This window comes from Sorex araneus, chromosome 1, assembly GCF_027595985.1.
Source record: "Sorex araneus isolate mSorAra2 chromosome 1, mSorAra2.pri, whole genome shotgun sequence".
Taxonomy (NCBI): domain Eukaryota; kingdom Metazoa; phylum Chordata; class Mammalia; order Eulipotyphla; family Soricidae; genus Sorex; species Sorex araneus.
Window position 1 is genome coordinate 341,621,064 of NC_073302.1, and position 21,034 is coordinate 341,642,097.

The 21,034-nt window shown below is 41.0% G+C and overlaps 1 protein-coding gene across 7 annotated transcripts in view; it reads right to left on the reverse strand.

The window, feature by feature from the left end:
• The window catches only part of UNC5D (unc-5 netrin receptor D), a 595,849-nt gene that overhangs the window by 53,549 nt on the left and 521,266 nt on the right, over positions 1-21,034 (reverse strand). For all 7 annotated transcript variants that reach the window (XM_055141615.1, XM_055141626.1, XM_055141606.1 and 4 more), the window contains one exon: positions 20,588-20,672. In XM_055141615.1, coding sequence (XP_054997590.1) covers positions 20,588-20,672 — 85 coding nt within the window. The remainder of the gene's footprint in view (positions 1-20,587; positions 20,673-21,034) is intronic.

The following is a 21,034-nucleotide window of genomic DNA, read 5'->3' on the forward strand; positions in this document are numbered from 1 at the left end:
ATATTGTTCAAACATATGGGAATTTGGGGAATTATTTAATGCCAAATGAACTGAAATCAGCTAATTAGATGAACTCTGACACTCAGAGTGAATAGCAAGACTCTGCTTGGTAATAACTTAAATAGCATTAGGCATGGAGGTGGTGCAGAGCAAGTGTCTGGCGGTAACAGGAAAGAGAACCTTGCATTAGGCAGGCACTAGGCATTTTCATAAGTGCACAGGAAGTAAATAAAGATTTATATCTAATCCTCCTGCTGTGAAAATAGTATCTGTGAGTGTAGGCCTCTCTCTGCAAAAGGAACAAGACTTAATCTCTCCATCCCTGCAGGATTAATAAGACTTGCCCTTTACCTCTACCCCCTATTGGTGGCAATCAAGGAGATTTACAAATATTAATTAAAGCTCTTGACACACCTGTGGAGGCAGGTGTTCACAGCAAAAGGTCACGCAGGAGTCATCAAGCAATGGTCATGGAATAATGGGACATGCTGGACTCAGGCTTCTGTTCTCTGTGACCAAAGCACTTCCGTTCCCTGAGATTTCTGATAAGATCTCTTGGATCTTCCAATGTCTCATGGGAAATTAGGGTGGGCGCTATTCCCCAAGTATAGCCATGGCTACAGACTCACGACACCCGAGGCAGAGAGTAAGATTCTTTAACTGGGCCTGGGCAAAAATGAAGAGCCACAAAGAAAATAAGGATGGCATTTAAGTTTTCCCACATTACATAATATGTGACAAGAAAATACTCACACTCTTGGTTGGAGAAAGTGTGTTTTTCTAAAATGTTGGTGAATGAAAAATAACTCCGACCTAATAACAGCAGTGGTTTCAGGACCATCATTTGATTTTTTCTTCTTTTTCTTTTTTTTTGCTTTTTGGGTCACACCCAGTGATGCTCAGGTGTTACTCCTGGCTCTCCACTCAGGAATTACTTCTGGCGGTGCTTGGGTGACCATATGGGATGCTGGGAATCAAACCCGAGTTGGCCGCGTGCAAGGCAAAGGCCCTGCCCGCTGTGTTACTGCTCCAGCCCCCAGGCCCATCATTTGAACCAATTCAGGACATCACATGCCCAGCCTAGATGGAAAAGTCTATTTGTTGGGTCTGTTTGTTGGGGCTTTGGCTACCAGATATACATTGTCATGTTTAGGAATGCTTCTGAGTACAAAAAGACAAGAAGAGTGAGGTCTGTAGAACCAGACGGCTTGCTGAGCAACTGCCTTTTGCTCAGACAGGACCAGCGAGGTTTCGAGAGGGGGAAACCCTGGTAGCTTGGCTAGTTTACTATCTCCCAACTGCAAAGCTGCCATGGCAGAAGTGTGCGCTCACAAGAGTCAGTGGGAATATTTCCCCTGGTGGTTTGGTAAGACAGGAAGACCTGTATGGCTAACGTGGGTTAGTGGCCAGAAAGAAATCCAAGAACTGCAAAACAGTTATAGAGAACACTGGAGGTTGGTAAAGAGAATGTTCTCGGTCTTCCCAGCTCTTCATGGTAGGGAGTGCAGAGAATGTTCTTGGTCTTCTCAGCTCTTCATGGTAGGGAGTGTCCCCAGTGTGATAGCCCAGCCAAGCACTTTTTTGCAATGAAAACCAGAGGGGGGAAGGGCCAAGGGGAAATCATGTCTTTCTGAGCCTTATTTGCACAGATGCAAATAACCCCTGCTCTGATTGTTTTAAGAGTAGTAACAGTTTTTAAGATTTTTTTAATTGAATTACCTTGAGATACACCACACAGCATTGCTTCTAATGATTGACTTAGTCACACAATGTTTCAAGAACCATCCCTTTACCTGTGTGCATTTCTCATCATCAATGTTCCCAGTTTCCTGCATATCCCCCTTCCCGCTCTCACAGCCTGCCTCTGCAGACAACACTTCTCTTCTCTCTCTCTCTCACTTTCCTTTTAGGCACTGTGGACTGCAATGCTGTTACTGAAAGAGTGTCAAACATATCACCTTACCTCCTTCCAGCACTCAGTGTTTGTCCGAGTGATCATTTCCAATATCACTGACATAAGGTCCCTTCTCTGTTCCCACTGCACTCCCCCTCCCGCTTTGTGGCAAGCTTTCTGCCATGGACCAGGTCCTGGCCCTTGTTTCTACCTGAGAATAGAAGCTTTGAGAGGAAATAGTGTAAGAGTAGTAAGGTTAATATCATGCACCTATGGTGAGATCAATAATGTGATCTCTTCTTGCTCAACCTTGAGCTCGTACCTGTCCTTTCTTTATAGGCCGTGTATTTGTTAGAAGCATGCTTTGGGGATGACAAATGTATTAAAACATTGTTATTCCATGAATAGCACTGTAGCACTGCCATTCTGTTGTTCATTTGCTCAATTTGCTCGAGCAGGCACCAGTAATGTCTCCACTGTGAGACTTGTTATTACCGTTTTTGGCATATCAAATATACCACGGGTAACTTGCTAGGCTCTGCCATGCGGGTTGGGTATTCTCGGTAGCTTCCCCAGTGATCTCAAAAGGGCAGAGTTGGGAGTAAGCCCTGAGCACTGCTGGGTGTGGTCCTCCCAGAAATGAAAACAACAAAATTATGAATGAGTCCTAATACAGGCAGTGAAATTTTGAAGAATAAAAAAAGTTTGTTTTAAATGTTAATTAAGGTAAGCACTGTCATTGTAGCACTGTCATCCCATTGTTCATTGATTTGCTCGAACGGGCACCAGTAATGTCTCCATTGTGAGACTTGTTACTGCTTTTGGCATATTGAATACGCCATGGGAAGCTTGCCAGGCTCTGCTCTGTCGGTGGAATACTCTCAGTAGCTTTCCGGGCTCTCTGAGAGGGGCAGAGGAATCAAACCTGGGTCGGCTGTGTGCAAGGCAAATGCCCTACCCACTGCACTAGGGCTCCAGTCCATGTATATAAAAATGTTTACACAGTTTCAAAGCTTCTTTTTGAATTTTTGCTGTGGAGGCCTTGCATACACAGACTGACTCAAGTTATCAAAATTAACACTGCAAGAACAGAATGAATGGACGTAATATACTTCCTGATGTAACACAGTGTAAAGAATTCAGCATCATGTCTAGAACCTCATTACCAAAAGTACATATTGTGAATCTAAGTGAAAAAAAAAATCAAGGTGATGGATAGTGAAACTGCCCCCTCCCCCCCACTCCATCTCCCACCATCCAAAAGAAAGCCAGTGGCATAAAATACAAAACATATTCAGGAATTGGTTCAGATTAAAGGAGATTTAAGACAATAGAATGACAAGGTCAGACTTGGATTTTCAGATTACTCAGTTAACAAGTATCACACTGTATCACTGTTATCCTGTTGCTCATTGATTTGCTTGAGTGGACACCAGTAACGTCTCCATTGTGACACTTGTCCTTACTGTTTTTGGCATATCGAATACGCCATGGGGAGCTTGCCAGGTTTTGCCTTGTGGGCAGGATACTTTCGGTAGCTTGCCAGGCTCTCCGAGAGGGGCATAGGAATTGAACCCAGGTCGGCCACGTGCAAGGCAAACACCCTACCTGCTGTACTATCGCTCTAGCCCATTTAGTTAACAAGTAATTCATGAATAATGTCTGCAAAGTAGATAGCAAGGTCACAGCAATATTCACTGCCTAATCTTGAGAATTCTTTACACAGTTCCTGAAACTTTTCCTTCAATTTGAAATTGAGTAAAAAAAATGGAATGAATGAGATCAAGTCTCAAGGATAATTTTTCCAGAATTTGTGCAATGACATTAGTAGGATCAGTGATAACCACAAAGAGTGGGGTGTGCGTGTATGTGTGCATGTACGGATGTGTGACAGGTCGCATGGCAGAAGTGAGGAGATACCTGCTCCAAACCTTTACAGGTAACGGAGATTCAACAGGGTTTCCTTCTGTGCACCGTGCCAAGAGGACACCGTGCCGGGGAGCATCAGCTGACCTAGCAGCCAGTAGAGGGTGTATCCTCACAGCCTTTGCTTCTGCTCTTCACCTGAACCCAGATATATAATCTGTCACCTTCTTAAGCAAAACCACCAGCCCCATATTTCATGAGGAGATTTTTCATTGTTGTTGTCTGCCATGCTGTGCTTGATAATTATTGTTTCTTCATTTCCTCCGTATGGTCTATATTATAGATTAATGCAGGTTTGATCACCTTTACCGAGGGTATCAGTCAGGAATGCAGGCAGGAGAGTAATGATAGTTTCACTCTGCCAGGCGCTGGGTTGATATATAATTAAATTATATTTTAATGGCATAGATATAAACGGCAGATAGATGGAAGCTGTACTTAAGTTTTAAAATTAGAGCTCATGGCAAGGTAACTCTAAACTACAGATTTCTGCCCAGTGAGAAACAGTTTAAACTCATATGTCTTTTCTCCCATTTACTGACTTTGGGTGATAACATTGTCACAGATGAAAATAAAGGCTTAAGGTTTTCCTTGGGTAAGAGTCCTGATATGTTCTAGTGATGACCAAAGACGGCTGGAGTGATAGCACTGCAGGTTGGGCATTTGCCTTGCATGCGGCCGACACGGGTTTGATTCCTCTGTCCCTCTTCTTTGAGAGCCCAGCAAGCTACTGAGAGTATCCTGCCCACACGGCAGAGCCTGGCAAGCTACTTGTGGTATATTAGACATACAAAAACCAGTAACAACAAGTCTCACAATGGAGACGTTACTGGTGTCCGCTCGAGCAAATCAATGAGCAACAGGATGATAGTGACAGTGACAGTGACCATAGATGGCAGGAAATGGGCTAAACTGGAAAAGATCTTGGCACCATTAGCCATGTAGACCCTGCTGGGCTTATCAGACACCCCAATCATGTGGTAAGGTCTCCTGAGGGCATTAGCTCTTATACAGGTTACACAAGATTTATTAAAATAATTTCTGAAAAGGGAGGACAGAGAGTGAAGAACAGAATAAAGGAAAAGAGTAATATTGAATAGAATCTTTGTATCATAAGAGAACGTTCTTTTATTCTTTACATCTTTCTAGATGAATGTGGTATAGAATTCCATGAACAACTTCTTAAAAATTATATTCCCAAATACCACCAATGAATAATCTGATTCAGTCTTTCAGAGATATTGGAGGAATTTGTTCATTTCATTGTAGTCCCTCCATGGAAGATAGCCCTTGACATTTGAAAAAAAGTAGCAAAGCTTTTTAGAAAATATTCCAAGTGATACTTCATGCAGAGGTGGCTCAGTGATCTGTCAAATACTGATACAATAGGCAAAAGGATATGGTTGCTGGTGAAGTTTAAAGACTCAATATAAAGGCAACTATGACTGAAAATTAAACTGCATGACGACTGTTCCTATATTTTCTTTTTATAGTTGCATGTGTTTTAATGAGAGAAGAAGAATGTCTGGTTTGGGGGGGGGGTGTTGATTACCAGTAACTGGAAGTAATGTTATAATTCACCCAACTATTATATTCTATTAGTTGGGTCAGGGAAAGGAACCGTTAGAACAGCGGATTGCAAAAGCAATGAGTGCGATTCACTGCAGATAGAAGCATATTGTTCTGTTATTAAAGGGTTTAAAGATCTGGGTCACCCACATGATTTTCTCTGAAATAGGATCATAGGAAGTGAGATGGCAGGAGGAGGGTTGGGTGGGAGGGGAACTGCATGCGCACTGGAATGAGGAGCTGAATTTGCTGAAATTGGAGCATCACCACACTGAGAGATTAAACTGTTTGCATATGTTAAACGGCTTTAGTTTACACACACATTCATAGGGTGTTTACCAATTAATATACTAAAGGAATCACAAATCATGTGTAAATCACCAGCTCCTAGACACAATTTAAGCTTCATCTTTCATGCAGTGTCAGGCCTGCATTTAGCTTGTTTACTAGAAGTGGGATGATAGTTCACTGAAAGTGCTTCTAAGTGAAAGATGTGAGGGGAAAGGAGGAGAATGGATCTCCGCAGCATGCGGCTGTGACATCTTTCATATCTACTCAGTTGTTTATTCATTTACATTTTGAATGGAGAAAACAGCCTTTTGGGGAGAAAACCTGAATCCCATTTCACAAAATCATTTGGTATCAGCCTGGGAGAGGCCTAAGGAGTAATCAGGCCCATATTTCATCTTCAGATATACAGATACGCGTATGTCCACGAAGTCACATGGCCAAAGTCCCACTCTCCAGGTGACAAAGCTTATCTTGAATCTCCTGTCTTGTTCCGGGTGGTGGAGGTATGTTAGGGGTTGAATGTTTGGGTGCGTATACTGGAAGGAACCAAAGGAAAAGATGTTCCTTGGGACATTCTCCAAATCTAGAGTTTTTTTCTGAGTCAAAACAGCTGGCATGAGAGTTACTAAGATTGCACTCTTAAGCATTGGAGAAACACTCCCTTACACAGTGCTCACAACAGAGACTTATGCAGAGTCACTGACAAAAACACACAAATCTACTATCTTGTGGTTCTGCGGGTGAGACATGTCATCAGCTAAAATGAAGGTGACAGTAAGACGGTTTTCTCTCTGGAGGCTCTATGGGGAGATCTGTTTCTCTGCTTTTGTAAATTTTATTTTAGACATTTTGCCTTACAGTACTGTCAATGGAAGGCTTCTGTGTGAATCATTCCAACACCACACCCTCTACCAGAGTGCCTGCTCTCCTTTCTTAGTTTTCCTTTAAAACTTTAAATCTGGAGGCCTCCCATCCATGTTCCTTAGTTGGAGAAATGAAGCTTCGATCTGTAAACAGAAGTCTAAGTACAGTGTTTTCGTGTCTGTTTCTGACTTTGAAATATGGTGCTTGCTTTCATGAGGTCCTTTATATTGGGTTCATCTGCATAGTGCAGGCTACTGTCTCCCTTGCAAAATCCTTAACATTAGAAGGTGAAGTAACACACTCAAGGGTTCTGGGGTTAGGATGCAGACGAGGTTGGAGAGGGCCAGACTGTCTAGCATCAGGGTATCTGAAGCCTCGTCACTTTCCAGGGTAAGCCCGCAGAGATCTCCTCTGCTTTGTCCCCTAGACAGTCCAAATCATGATGAGGTGTGGGTTCACCTTTGCGCTACTTTATTATTTCTACTCTTGGCACCCAACTCTATATTCCAAAGTGAAGCTCCCCACCCGTACAGAACTGTATGGAGTCTTCCTTTGTTTAGAAGATTGTAACAAAGGAAGTTAGGAGGGCATTGTCCAAATTTTTAAAGGACAGTTAGGAAGCAAGAATGGCATTATTGGTATGCGCTGGTGTCTTCTAGCATTTTTATTAGGCTATCACTAAGTGAAGTGGACATGATGATATATGTTAAATATCTTAGTTGTAGAGGTTAATTTCTACTTACAGCATGAGCAATAAAAGAAATGGTACATGCAAATAAAAATAATTGCAGTATGTGATATTCCTTTACAATGTGCAATCAAACTCATGAACCAGTGACTTTCTTGTTATTGAACGAAGGTACACCTTTATTCTGATCCATTAAAAATATTCGCATACCATTGTTAATGTCAATGGCATCTTTAATTAAAGATTATTCTGGACCACACTAATCACATCATATTGTGAGTTCTCCTAGGCTTTAAATTTACTTTGATTAAAATGATGGCAATTTTTATTGATGGGTCTTTATTTTGGACAAAAGAGGGTATGAGGTAAAATGATGCAAAGAGCATGGTATAGCAAATGTAGATTTGATATTAAGAAGCAGATCAAAATGGTTATGTGAAAATTCCTTCTCTCTTTTATTTTTCTTTTCCCTCTTTCTCTACTTTTCTTCTCTTGCTGTTGAGGGTAATGGAGTTATATTCTAAGCTAAATGACTTTGTGAAGAAACCATCATGATTGGACTATAGGAAAGAGCACAGTCTTCAGCTAAAGGTGCATTAACCCGTCTAGGCTATTAAGATACCATTTGATAAATTGCCCTTTTATTCTATTGCCTGGCACAGGTAGCCTGGAAGAATTAATGTGTTTCCCAAATGGCAGCAATTTACTCCCCTTGTGCTGGCAGAAAAAGCACCTTTGTTACCAGGAATTACCTTTCCTCAGTTGTTCTTTTTGCCTGTTATGGAATTAATTAATGCCAAATTTCCTCACAGGGACAGGATATATGCCATCAGCTTGATACTTCCAATAACATTTTCTAAACTTCACACAAACCAGCAAACTGGATTCAAATCCATGACTGTTCATACAACAAATTTGGCAGGAAAAAATCTATTAATTACTTTCCATCACTACCAAGCATGGAAACTGTGGCAGAGTGAATTGGGACAGAGCTAGTCTGAGGTAACATAAGTCACCTGTCCACCCTGACTGACTATTGATCTTCTAGAACCAACCTATTTGGAGTATACTGCTAGGATCCATTAGTTGCACATTTAAAACCTAGATCATCGACCAGAATGTTATGGGATATAGAGGTAGCCTCAAAGGAAGTGAGGCAGGTAATCCTTACATTTTCATGTGGCTCTTAATTTTAAGTGAAGAGTTAACGTGATTTCTGAAGCTGATGCATCTTTCTTCTAAGAATGGGATAGCAGTTAAACCAAAGAATTCAGCAACACTGGTAAAGAGCCATAGTACGTTCCATGGACTTTCTACAAAACTGTCTACACAGACTAGACAAAGGTCATGATAGAAACAATGTAACAATTTCCAGTTACCTAGTTGGCACAGGATTTTCGACACATGAAGTAACTGTAACTTTTGTTTTGTTTGTTTTAGAGCCACACTCAGTGGTTCTCAAGGTTTATTCCTGACTAGGCTATTGGGATTACTCTTGGCAGGGCTCAGAGGGCCATAGGGGTGCCAAGAACTGACCTGGGCCAGGTGCAAGGCAAAAGTCCTATCTGTTGTAATCTCTCTACAGCCTCAATAAATGAAGTAATTTTAACATTGCCCAAATCCTAGAATGAAGTTAATAACAGAAACATTGATAGAAGAGAAAATTGGGACCTAGAAATAGGCATTAATATACTGAAAGCTACCTGGTCTATTAGTAGCCCCGGGGATTGCAACTCAGGATTCTTGCATCCCTGGGTTCTCTTCATTCTACCACCTCATCTTGGTCTTTATAATTTATTCCTAAAACAATGCCAATATCTATATCTGCACAATTTCCTGACATAGTTAAGTAACATGAATAGTCTGACTTTACATCATTGGATGCTAAAGTCTTTAGACTCTTACCTAGCTACTATAATAAAGAAAACAGAGAAAGGCAGATTTTGCCATGCAGGGGGTGGGCAATTATAGTCTAACTCCAAATTTTGGACATCTTGTGGAAAGCAATATTGCTATCACAAAGTCTAGCCAAAATCCTACATAGGATTTTAATTTGAAAGTCATAATTTTTCTTGGTTATCGATATTATTTTGCTTTTATTCCTCTTGAATCAATTTTGTTCCTACCTTTTGTAAATTAAAAAGCCGTGTTTATTCCCTGAGAATAAATCCAAAGTTGCTCCCAGAGCAACTATTATCTCAAATTCTCAGGTGACCTTCAGCTGTCAAATCTTTCTCTACTAATTAATCATCAGTTCCCAAGCCAGAATACTGGGAATTATCTCCAACTTTTTCATCTTTTTCACTCTACTTCATCTTGTTCACTCCCCAGGTCTCTCCAAGTCCCCACTGATAGCAGTGTGAGGATTAAAGAAAGGATTCTGAATGTTCACAACTAGAGACAAGTACACTCAACAGTAGAGTGACTATAATTTATTGTCCAAATTGAGTTACTTCTGAGGGGAAAAGGGGCACTATTAATACTAGTATCAGGCAAAATCAACATTTTTTTTGTTTTCTCTTTTCATGAAGAGGGGCTTGTTGTGATGAATTTGGGTAGTGACAGTTGAAATGAAGCAGATTATGTAGCAAAATTATTAATTGGTTCAAGTCTTCCTAATATTAAACCTCCAAATCCTTACCTGCTAAGAAAATTTCAATTTCTACTATGCAGCATCTGCTTTATTCCAGTGTTCCTCTACGTGGGCAATACCAGCCCCTGGGAAACTGCCACAGTTGCAGGTGGGTACTGGTAGTACCATTGGGTTAAACTGGGCATATTTTGATTGGTTACTTAAAGAAGGTAGGTTTAAAAAGGGGTATTGAGCTCCAGTCCAGTCCACTGCTTTTGCTCCAGTCCAAGCGATAGCACAGCAGGTAGGGCATTTGCCTTGCATGCAGCTGACCCGGGTTCAATTCCTCTGTCCCTCTCAGAGATCCTGGCAAGCTACCGAGAGTACTCAGCCCACATGGCAGAGCCTGGCAAGCTACTCATGATATATTTGATATGCCAAAAACAGTAACGGCAAGTTTCACAGTGGAGATTTTACTGGTGCTCGCTTGAGCAAATCAATACAGTGCTACTGAGCTATGTTTTTGCTGAAAAGCAGTGGCAGGCCAAATAAGTTGAGGAGTCTCTGGTTTGGTCTTTCTGTATCTTTTCTTCCCTACCTCTATTTCCTATTTGCTCTAATTTGCTTGGGTGTGAAATATCTAATGCTCATTATAACTTTGTGCCTTTGCACAGCTATTATTTCTAATTGGAATGTCTGTTGCTTGCTGAGTTTCAGTGCTCAGATGCTCCTCCTCCCTTGGTGCTTGGTGGTTGCTTCTGACAGTGCTTGGGGGATGTGAATCCAGGCTTTTTACATGAAAAACATGTGATCCAAATGAGAGATAGCATTATTGAGATCTATCTCCAGTAATATTTTAGTCTTTAAGTTAATTTCAACTTTCTCTCTAAATCTCTCTTGAGTCTTTAGAGAGGGTTCATCCTTTCTCTCCCCTCTTATATTTGTGTATTTTTGTTACCACCTGTACCCCACCATGACATCATCATTTATTAGATTAGCTGGGTCTCCGTTGGGGGGCTTCAAATGCTATGGTGTTAAGAGAGAATTATTCTCTCTAGGAATTGCTAAGATTCTTGCTTGTGGATCTGTCCATGGTAGCAGAGTTCTTTAAAGACATTTCATTTGATTCCATAATTTTCCAGTAATACTTCCATGTTACACTTGTTTAATATAGGTCTTAGAATTATTTTTGTTCATTTAAGAGTTTTTTTGGACTCTGTGCCAGGCGGTTATCACTCAGGGTGCCCCAGAAAGGGGCTGGTGAGAACCCTCCCTGCCCCAAGAGACACAGCCCTGAGAGCCGATCTCCACTACCACCCAACTGCCACCACGCTCCAGACCGCTTTCCGGACACATTATAAGATACTTCCTACCCATTTTCCATAATTAGCACACCATATCTGATGGAGTTCAGACAGTAGGCAACAAATCATATATATATACATATATGTGTATATATACACACAAATCAACAAATCATATATATATGTACATATATATATATATGTGTGTATATGTTTATCAGAGAGCCCAGCAAGCTACCCAGAATATTCTGCCTGCACAGGCAGAGCCTGGCAAGCTACCCATGGCATATTTGATATGTTAAAAAGAGTAACAATAGGTCTCATTCTCCTGACCCCGAAAAAGCCTCCAATCGTTGGGAAAGATGAATAAGGAGATGCTGTTAAAATCTCAGGACTGGGAGGAACAGAGACATTACTGGTGCCCGCTTGAGTAAATCGACGAACAACAGGATGACAGTAATACAGTGATACTGTTTTTATTTTTATAGCCACAATTCTCAGATTTTACTCTTTGCTCTGTGCTCAGGGATCACTCCTGGTAGTAGTGCTCCTGAAATCAATTATGTTGGTCATTGCATACAAGGTAGGTGCCTTTATGTCTGACCTCTCTTACAGGTTCCAATTTCTTTATTTTTTTTTTTTATTAGTGAAACACTGTAAGGTACAGTTACAGACTTAAAAATTTCCATGTTTGCATTTTGGTCATATAATGATTGAGTACCCATTCCTCCACCAGTGCCCATTCTCCACCACCATTGTTCCCAGGATCCCCCATCCCACCCCCACACCCCCACCCTCCCCCCTGTGGCAGGGCATTCCCTTTAATTCCCTCTGTCCTTCTGGGTGTTGTGGTTTGCTATAGAGGTACTGAGTGGGCGTCATATTTGGTCTATAGTCTACACTCAGCATGTATCTCCCAACCCAAGTGGAGCCTCCCGACACCCTTTATTTGGTGTTCCCTTCTCTATATGAGCTGCCTTTCCCCCCAGCATGTGAGGCCAGCCTCCAAGCTGTGGGGTGAGCCTCCTGGAACTTATCTCTACTATACTTGGGTGTTCATATCCTATTCTGTTACTTTATATTCCACAGAGGAGTGCGATCTTTCTATGTTTATCCCTCTCTTTCTGACTCATTTCACTTATCTTGCCTTACATTTTCGTGCACTGACTGGTCAAAGCTGCTTTCCATTTGATTTACCTCTCTGGACTACATCACCCGGCTGGGATTATTTTTCTCTACCTGTTGCCATCTTCTGGAGATCATCAAAATGCTACTTGACCCTCTCACTTGGGGTCTGTTAGCATGTCTTTTCTTCTCAAAGCTTTATAATCACCCTGTTCCTTAGTAGTATTGAACAACTCAAGACACTGATAAATAATAAGAAGACTAGGTATCAGGAACAACATGAGTCCAACTTTATAAAGAACACTCTTTGGCTAGTCTCTTTAGCTGTGGTGAGGGAGTCAGCCAGGTTTGACACCAGTTTGCCTCCAAAATGTGATTTTTTTCTTTTCAAATATTCTTTAATCAACAGAAAGGGAGATGGCAGGGTAAGAGAATGGTTTTCAGTGTCCATTCTTATCAAACGATGCTTCTCAGCAGATCTGAGAGGCAATTAGTAGTCTGGGAATTACAGTTGACAAGTCTCTGAAATTAGATTGTCAGGGTACTTTTTTAAAAATTTGCTCTCTTTTGTCTAGTTCTAGAAATACAGGAAGAAGCTCAACATGACACCAAATCCCTGCTGGTTGCAAGAACACAATCTTCTTCTAGCTCCTATCTCCTTCAGAAATGAATTCTTTATACATACAGGATCCTGTTTTGATTCCCAGGACTGAGTTCATCTGTACTTAATAGTGACTGAGCCGACTTTAGAGTAACAACTGTGAAAAGGATTCCAAATATTCACAACTTCTACAGTAGACAGTGCAGACTCTGGATTGAAGTAGGAGATCAGTAGAGACAAACTCTCATGGACGAATTCTCTAAGTTGTTAAAGGTTAAGTAAGATGCAAATTTAGATAGAAGGTTTGGGTTTGGTATTCTTATCTAAGCAGCTGTGCTGACCTGGTGCCAATGAGTGTGAAAGGCATGTGGTCTTCACTGGGATTGCTACATTAAGTGCTGAAGTCTCGTAGTAGAGTATCAGCTCCATTATTGAGTATGCACACGAGAGTTGAAAGTAGGGACTTTGCTGGGAAGAGAGGGCTTTAGAATAGTTGCAAATGTCTGCCTTGATAAGCAAACATTCATACTAAGAACACCCCATCTTTCCTTATAAGCTGGCAATCATAATGTGTGTTTCCTATATATGCTTCAAGAAATGAGGGCCTCTTGAGCTATCTACAAATATTTCTGAGTGTCTGTGTGCTCTGCTGGGCATGATAAGTGAGGAAGTGTATGCTTATGACTGTACTATGACTGTGATTCTTGCTACTGTGGAGCCATAATACAGGAGAAGTCTATACAGTGATTTTTACTAGAAACTATAAGACATCCTATGCTGCCTGTATCACACATGTGATGTTTACTTTTCTCCATCTCTGACTCTCCTTATAGCTCTCTCTATAAAACCATTTACTCACACACACACACACACAAACAAACAGTATCTAGCTTTGTGTGTATATGGGGAGGGATGCAGGGTGGATGCTGGTGGTTGAATCCAGGTCTCATACACTCAGTGCAGGTCCTCACACACTGAGATACACTTTCAGCCAAGATCATCATCCAGAGATACTTGATTTATTTTCCTTGCCTTTTGTGGCCTTACTTCATGCCATTCTATTAAGACCTTTCTGTCTAGCAGAAGTGATATCAGAAGTGATAGCACAGGGTTGTAAAGGCCCTTGTCTTGCACATGACCTACCCTGGTGCAGACCCCTGAGCCACAGGGGGCCTCTAAACCCCACCAGGAAAATCCCCTGAGCCCAAGGCCAGGAGTAAATTCCAGGAACCACTGGGTGTGGCTCAACTTCTCTCCTCCAAATAAATTAAACCATTTATAGTCGAAAACCCACAATGTTTCCAAACATGATCAGGCCCACCATCTCAACCAAGCTGTGTGTGCCTGCACAGACCAAAGCATTGGGTAGCAAAATGAAGAAAAAAATATCCCACTGAAGTTAAGTTCAAATTTACAAATGTGTCCTTTCGTAAATTCCTCCATAGGATTGCTTATATTTCCAATTCTAGTCTAAGCATTGGGTCAGGAAGATCCACATGCCAGTGTAATTGGAAAAAGAAATGAATATTTGCCTTTGGGTTCATTTTACTGCTTCTCAGAAGAAGGCTCTGTATAATAATTTTCTGGTCCAGTTCTCTCCTCTTTAACTATGGGGAGGGGAGGTATAGCAAAAATGTCTTGAGGAGGGATGGTAAGAAGACTGCACTACATCTACATAATCTTTTTTATTGTAATGCACGTAGGAACATTTTTGTTGGCCTTTAATCCCCTGCATATGGGGCTTAGAGAGACAATATATAGGTAAGTTGCTCAGCTTGCCTGACCAGAGTTTGATCCCTGATATCTCACATGTTCCTTGAGCCCTGCCAGGAATAATCCTTGAGTGCAGAGTCAGGAGTAAGCCCTGAACACCCCTTGGTGTGGCCCCCAATGAAATTAATCCCCATTTAATTATTTAAATAAAAATAACCCCACCTTCATTTTATAAACGTGCAGTTTTTTTTATCAAAACTGTATAAATGGAAAATAACGTGTTTTTTTCCATAAAGATATTTCCTAAGAATAAAGGACCCAAGCTCTTCCAAAATAAAGTCTGGGAAGAGAATCAGACTTCTGGAGAATGATCGCTTCCAGTTTCTCCCTTTCAAAGAGTTACAAGGAACACAAGATGTGGCATGGGGCTAGCTGCTCAAATAATTGCTCATGATGAGGGAGGTCAGGGTAATACGGTGGACAGCTCCAATTTCTTGCCATTGCCAGAGGTGACAGTGGTTGCTGTTTCTTTGAGATCCCTAAGTGTTCTCTGTTTTGTGAATGAGTGCCTGAGTGCCTGATACACCTTTTCCCGTCCCTCAGTGACAAGATTGGTCCAGTTGAAAGGTAGTTACTGAAGATGACTTCAAAGCAGAAATCATGTCATGTCTGGATTTAGCTTTGCTCAAAAGACTATTACCTCCTCTCTGTTTATACTATATAAATACTGGAAAATATATCTGGGGCTGAAAAATCATTGAGTTATATAACTCTTAAATAATTCTTATTCATGTATTTAAGACTCAGTTGAAGTGACATCTTTAGGAAGTTAGTTACTCTGGTTATAAAGTCTTTTCTTTTTTAAATCAATCCTTAGAATGGACTAAGGATCCTCCTCTATTTTATCCATTCTCATCTGTAAAACCCAAGACAACATTAATAATGATAATTAATCACAACATTAACGTTTCTTCACCAAATTTAAATACCTCTATCTATCTCCCGGTGCATTTTCATGATTTTACATGTCTGACTCTCATCAAGAAAGTGATCTATAGTGTATTGCAAACCATAATGCCCCAAAGTAGAGAGACAGCATGAGAGAAATGGTCTGCCATAGAGACAGGGGGAGGGGTGGAATGGCGGGACCCTGGGGACATTGGTTGTGGAGAATGTGCACTGGTGGAGAGTTGGTTATACAATCATTGTATGACTGAAACTCAAACATGAAAAATTTGTAGCTGTATCTCACAAGTAATTCAATAAAAACAAAGTGATCTATCATCAAGTCTTTCTTGATTCAAGAATAACATACTCAATTATGCCTTGTATATGGGGAGTGTGTATAGTCTAAAAATATATTTGTCAGTAAGTCTTATTTTTGGTGCCCAATCCTGCTATAAAGTAAGACAAAACTCTAAACTTTACTTGGTCTTAATGTTCATATCTATAAAATTAAGGTAACTGCTATTATTTACCATTCAGGATTAATGAAAAGACCAAAATACTTTAGGTAGAGTACTTTCTCAGAAGTAATGTATCAGATTTTCTCATTCAGAGATCTTATACATTGGTTTATCACTATCTTTTATGATAACTATCAGAAATGTACCTAATATTATTTTTTCATGTGATAACCAAGTCACAATGAGTTTCATTAACTTATAGTGATGGTCATATCTGAAAACAGGGTCTCTAAGACTGTGTACAAGCTTTCACACTTAGGCAATGTATTCAAACAGTTCGATACCAGTGTGAAACTTGCTTCCATCCTTACTTCTCACAATTCTATTTGATTCTATGTAAAGACAGTAATTTATCTGGAGCAATTTCTAAGAAAACTTGTTCAACTCTATCTTACTTCCAGTCTTCTTTAATGCTCATGATTTTATAGATCTATTCCAGAAGATGCCTCTTTACAGGGAACAAGATTCGTATTGCATCATTAGAAACTTGGGGGGTTGTTTTTTTTGTGGAGGGGGTGCTGTGTCATTCTTGGAGGCTCCCATGGGTTCTTCTAGGCTCTGTGCTCAGGAGAAAACTCTGGCTATATGGGGGCTTGGAGGGCCATAAGCATGCTGGGGATTCAAATCAGGGTCAGTTGCACTCAAAACTTACCACAATGTCTAAATAGAACCAGCTGAGAATCGCTAAACACATGAAGATATTTAGGACTATGATTCATTTCATTCAGTCTGAGAATCTGGGAGAGAATCTGGATCCATGAATTCAGTCCTAGATCCATCAAGTCACGACTGTGCGAGACCAGGAATGGAACTCAGAAATCAGAAACCAAATGTATCACTGTAGACAAAATAGATTTTAAGAAGGAAATAAAGACACTGACTGGAAGAATTCACTATATTTCTCAGTGGAGGTAAAGGAGGTTCAGAAAACCAATGAGCAAAAAGAAAGAGAAGTGGCAATCTTTTTTTTTTTTTTCTTTTTGGGTCACACCTGGCGATGCACAGGGGTTACTCCTGGCTTTGTACTCAGGAATTACCCCTGGCTGTGCTCAGGGGACCATATGGGATGCTGGGATTTGAACCCGGGTCGGCCGCGTGCAAGGCAAACGCCCTACCCGCTGTGCTATCTCTCCAGCCCCAAGAGAAGTGGCAATCTTGAAAGAGAAGACAGCACTGCCCTAGCCCTCTGCACTTTAAGAAAGACAATTTTATTCCCCAAATATAGCCAGGTTGTATACGCCCTTCTCTGAGACTTATCCCATAGCATTACTAAAACCCACAAAACCGAAAAGTGTCACAATGACAGATGGACAGCACAAGCCAAAAATGGGTTTTCACAGGACTTGAACAAAACAAGAAGGCAATGCATGGCTGCATAAATGCCTTCTCCTGACTCAGCACCAGATTAAAAGCTGAAGAATTCCTATTGAAGTCATGTTGGCAGGATGTAAAAGAATTCACATGTGCTTCTTTTAAAAAAGAGAAAGATTTTTTTCTCATTGTTTTCACAAATATTTTGGAGCTACTTATGAGGGAGTAATGATTGCCAAGAGAAGTTAGTGAGCTATAGTCCAGTGACTAGCCATTTCCTCGGGAGAGAGGAATTGCTGGGAAAGTTAAAGCAATATAAAAATAATATGTCCCTCCTCAAATATTACTTTCTCCTCCATATGACAGATCAGGAAGAGTACAACTTACAGATCTGAAGTCTTGAATGAGACATTCCTGTTCCTTTATAATCTTCTACATACCTTGAGTACACAAGGATGAACAACTAGCTAACATGGAGCTTACAAAGCCGGGGGGTGTGCCTGGGACTGACTTCACAAAACTCAGTCTGCAGACGCTGTTGAGTTTTTATGTATTTCTCTCTTTGACAATAGCATGTTCTCCTGATGCCATTCCCCACATTTGGAGCCATTTTAGTCTGTGCATGTTTGAAAGCCTCAGACATACTCTAGTTCTGACCTCCTAGGAAGCTTCTAGTAACAGGCAGGGTCTGGGGAGCCAGGGAGTTTATCCATTAGGGCTGGAGCAATAGCACAGTGGGTAGGGTGTTTTCCTTGCACGTGGCCCACCTGGGTTCAATTCCTCTGTTCCTCTCAGAGAGCCCGGCAAGTTACCAAGAGTATCCCGCCCGCATGGCAGAGCCTGGCAAGCTACCTGTGGTGTATTCTATATGCCAAAAACAGTAACTACAAGTCTCACAATGGAGATGTTACTGGTGCCCCCTTGAGCAAATCAATGAGCAATGGGATGACAGTGATACAGTCTGGGCCATACTTGGCATATAGGAGGCCTGAGTGAGTTCCAGCACTACACCATTCCTCCAGCATGGCTAGGAACAACTCCCGAGCATACTGAGAAGTGTTCCTGTGGGGTATTCCCTTCCCCATGAGAGAGAGAGAGAGAAAGAAAGAAGGAGAGAGAGGAGAGAGGAAAGAGATAGGATTGAAACAAAGCGAGAACACTGGATGATCATTGAAAAAGATCCCTGAGCCAGTTCAGATTAGTTCCATGTTATCTGTCTCCTGTTTTTCCTGATGTCATCATCTTTTGGGGGGAGAAGAAGGAAGTGACAAAGTGACAAAGACAGGAAATAGGAACAGAAAAGGGGGGGATGAGAGAGAGAGAGCGTACTGAAAATTAGGTGTCTATAAACTGTGAAATAGCCTTGGACTGGTTCTTTTACACAGAAATGGAAGTCACTGGTGGATTTTAGAGGAAGCTATGAATAGAATAGAATAACTAGGACAATTAGCCCAGGAAGGGCACTGTGAATGAAGAAACAAGAATGCCATCTATACGAGAACAAAATACACTTTAAGTAGATCATATGGTTTTGAAAAATCCTACTGATTTTGTGAGGTATGTAGGTGAATATGAAGGCTGGGTTTGCAAGAGACCACATTAGATTTCTGCTTTCTACTCCATATCTGTGGGCTAATGCAGCCAAAACCTTGTGTCACTGACCGTGATTTCAATTTTAAACAAATGAGGCTTCTAAGGTAAAACAGAGGTGACATCCAAGAACTCAACTTCTAGATCTGCTTAATGAAAATATTGAACGCACACTTCAAAGCTCTCTGAGTCTCCGCGTCCTCTCATGGCCAAGAGCTATGTGATAGCAGCAGCAGGCAAAGGATCTAACTCTTTAGGACTGAGGAAACAGCTCAAGAACTTGCCATAGCTCAGCCTACACAAAGGTCCTCTGAGAGCCTCACCACCGCCAACCAGTAGAATATTTTCTTCCAGCCCTTCCAAGCTCTGGGGGACAGGAAGTTCAAACCACTTGGGCACCGACAAATTCCTTTATGGAGACATCTATCAAAATATGTTCGAGCCATCTGTTTCTCAGGCTGTTTTTCCTTTCAGCATTTTCCCTTCGTGTGTTCTTTGCTAACAACAGAAAATCTATTCTAAAATAACCAAGATGTTGTGACTGAAAGTGCCAGAGGTATATATCCAGTTTATAAGAAAAACTGACTTCTAAAGAGGATTAGGTTTATCTTGTGTGGAAGGCAGTGTTAGTTCTACAAATATTATGGTTGTACTGTGAAAGGAAGTAAATACTTTCATTAAAAGAGTAAGCAGCAAGAGTTATGTATTTGTTCATATAACTAAATTTAGCACTGTAGCACTGACGCTGTCATCCCGTTGTTCACTGATTTGCTGAGTGGGCACAAGTAAAGTCTCCACTGTGAGACTTGTTACTGTTTTTGGCATATGGAATACCCCACGGGTAGCTTGCCAGGCTCTGCCATGCAGGCAGGATACCCTTAGTAGCTTGCCAGGCTCTCCGAGAGGGACTGAGGAAACGAACCCAGGTTGGTTGCATGCAAGGCTAACACCCTACCCACTGTGCTATCGCTCCAATCCTCTATGCTGCTGAAATTTGTCAGAAGACCCTACACACTCCTGAATGTAGCCCATGTTTTTAAATGAAGGGAAACTGGCTAATAATGGTCTTTCGAGGCTGGAGAGATAGTATGGGGTTATTTAGCTTGCCTTCAACAAGGGTGACTTGGGTTTGATCCCTAGCACTGCATAAGGTCCTGCAAACATCACCAGCAGTAATCCCTGAGCACAGAGCCTTGAGGATGGCCAGGTGTGCCCCAAAAATAGGAAAACAAGATGAAGAAAAGAAGAAAAAGAAAGAAAAGGAAAAATATGGTCTTTCAGTTTACAGTATGTCTTCTGTCTTCTAGTGATCTTACAAGGTAATATCTAGCACCAAAGAGTGCGTCCAGTGGTTAGTTTTCTTATTTATCTTTGGATGGAAGATTGTGAGTCAGTCAGTAGTTATGGAAAAGGCTGTTTCTGATGTGCTCACTTATCTACTTTTTTGCATTTAATGTCTAGACTTCAGTGCCTTAGGTTTTCCGTCTACACTGTGGAGCTGTCTGCGTTTTCATTTGAGCCAATACTTTGGCAACTAATTTTTCCCTCTCCACAATTAGGTAGATCAGCATCTGACCTCTACATCATACAGATTTTTCTTAATGACAATTTTTCCATAGAAGTTTCAGTCTATATTTTAAACATTATTAATACAGCAACCATTTCTATCTTACCTGGGTTCACCTTGGTTGATGGACATATAAATCTCCCAGGAATTCTCCTCTGGGATGGCGCCATGAGGTATGAGTAAACTCACGCCTAAAACAAACAAAGCAAACCACCACCAAATTATTCAGAGACTTTCCAACTGTCTTGAAGCACTTCAACTTATATAACAGCAGTTTATGAAATTCACAGTAATATTCGAAATCCTGACTTTTGAAAGTTTATTAAATCCAATAAGGGGAAAACATTATCCTCAAATTAACATAAAAGGGTTATATTATTTAAATGTGTGCTCAAATTAGCTTTTAAGGTTGGTTTTAATGTTGGGTTTATTTTGGCTTTGGGGCCACACTTAGGATGTTAAAGGGCTATTCCTGCCATTGTGTTCAGAAATGTCCCTGGCAGAGCTTGGGGGACCATATAGCAGTACAGGATTTGAACCAGGGTTCAATTAG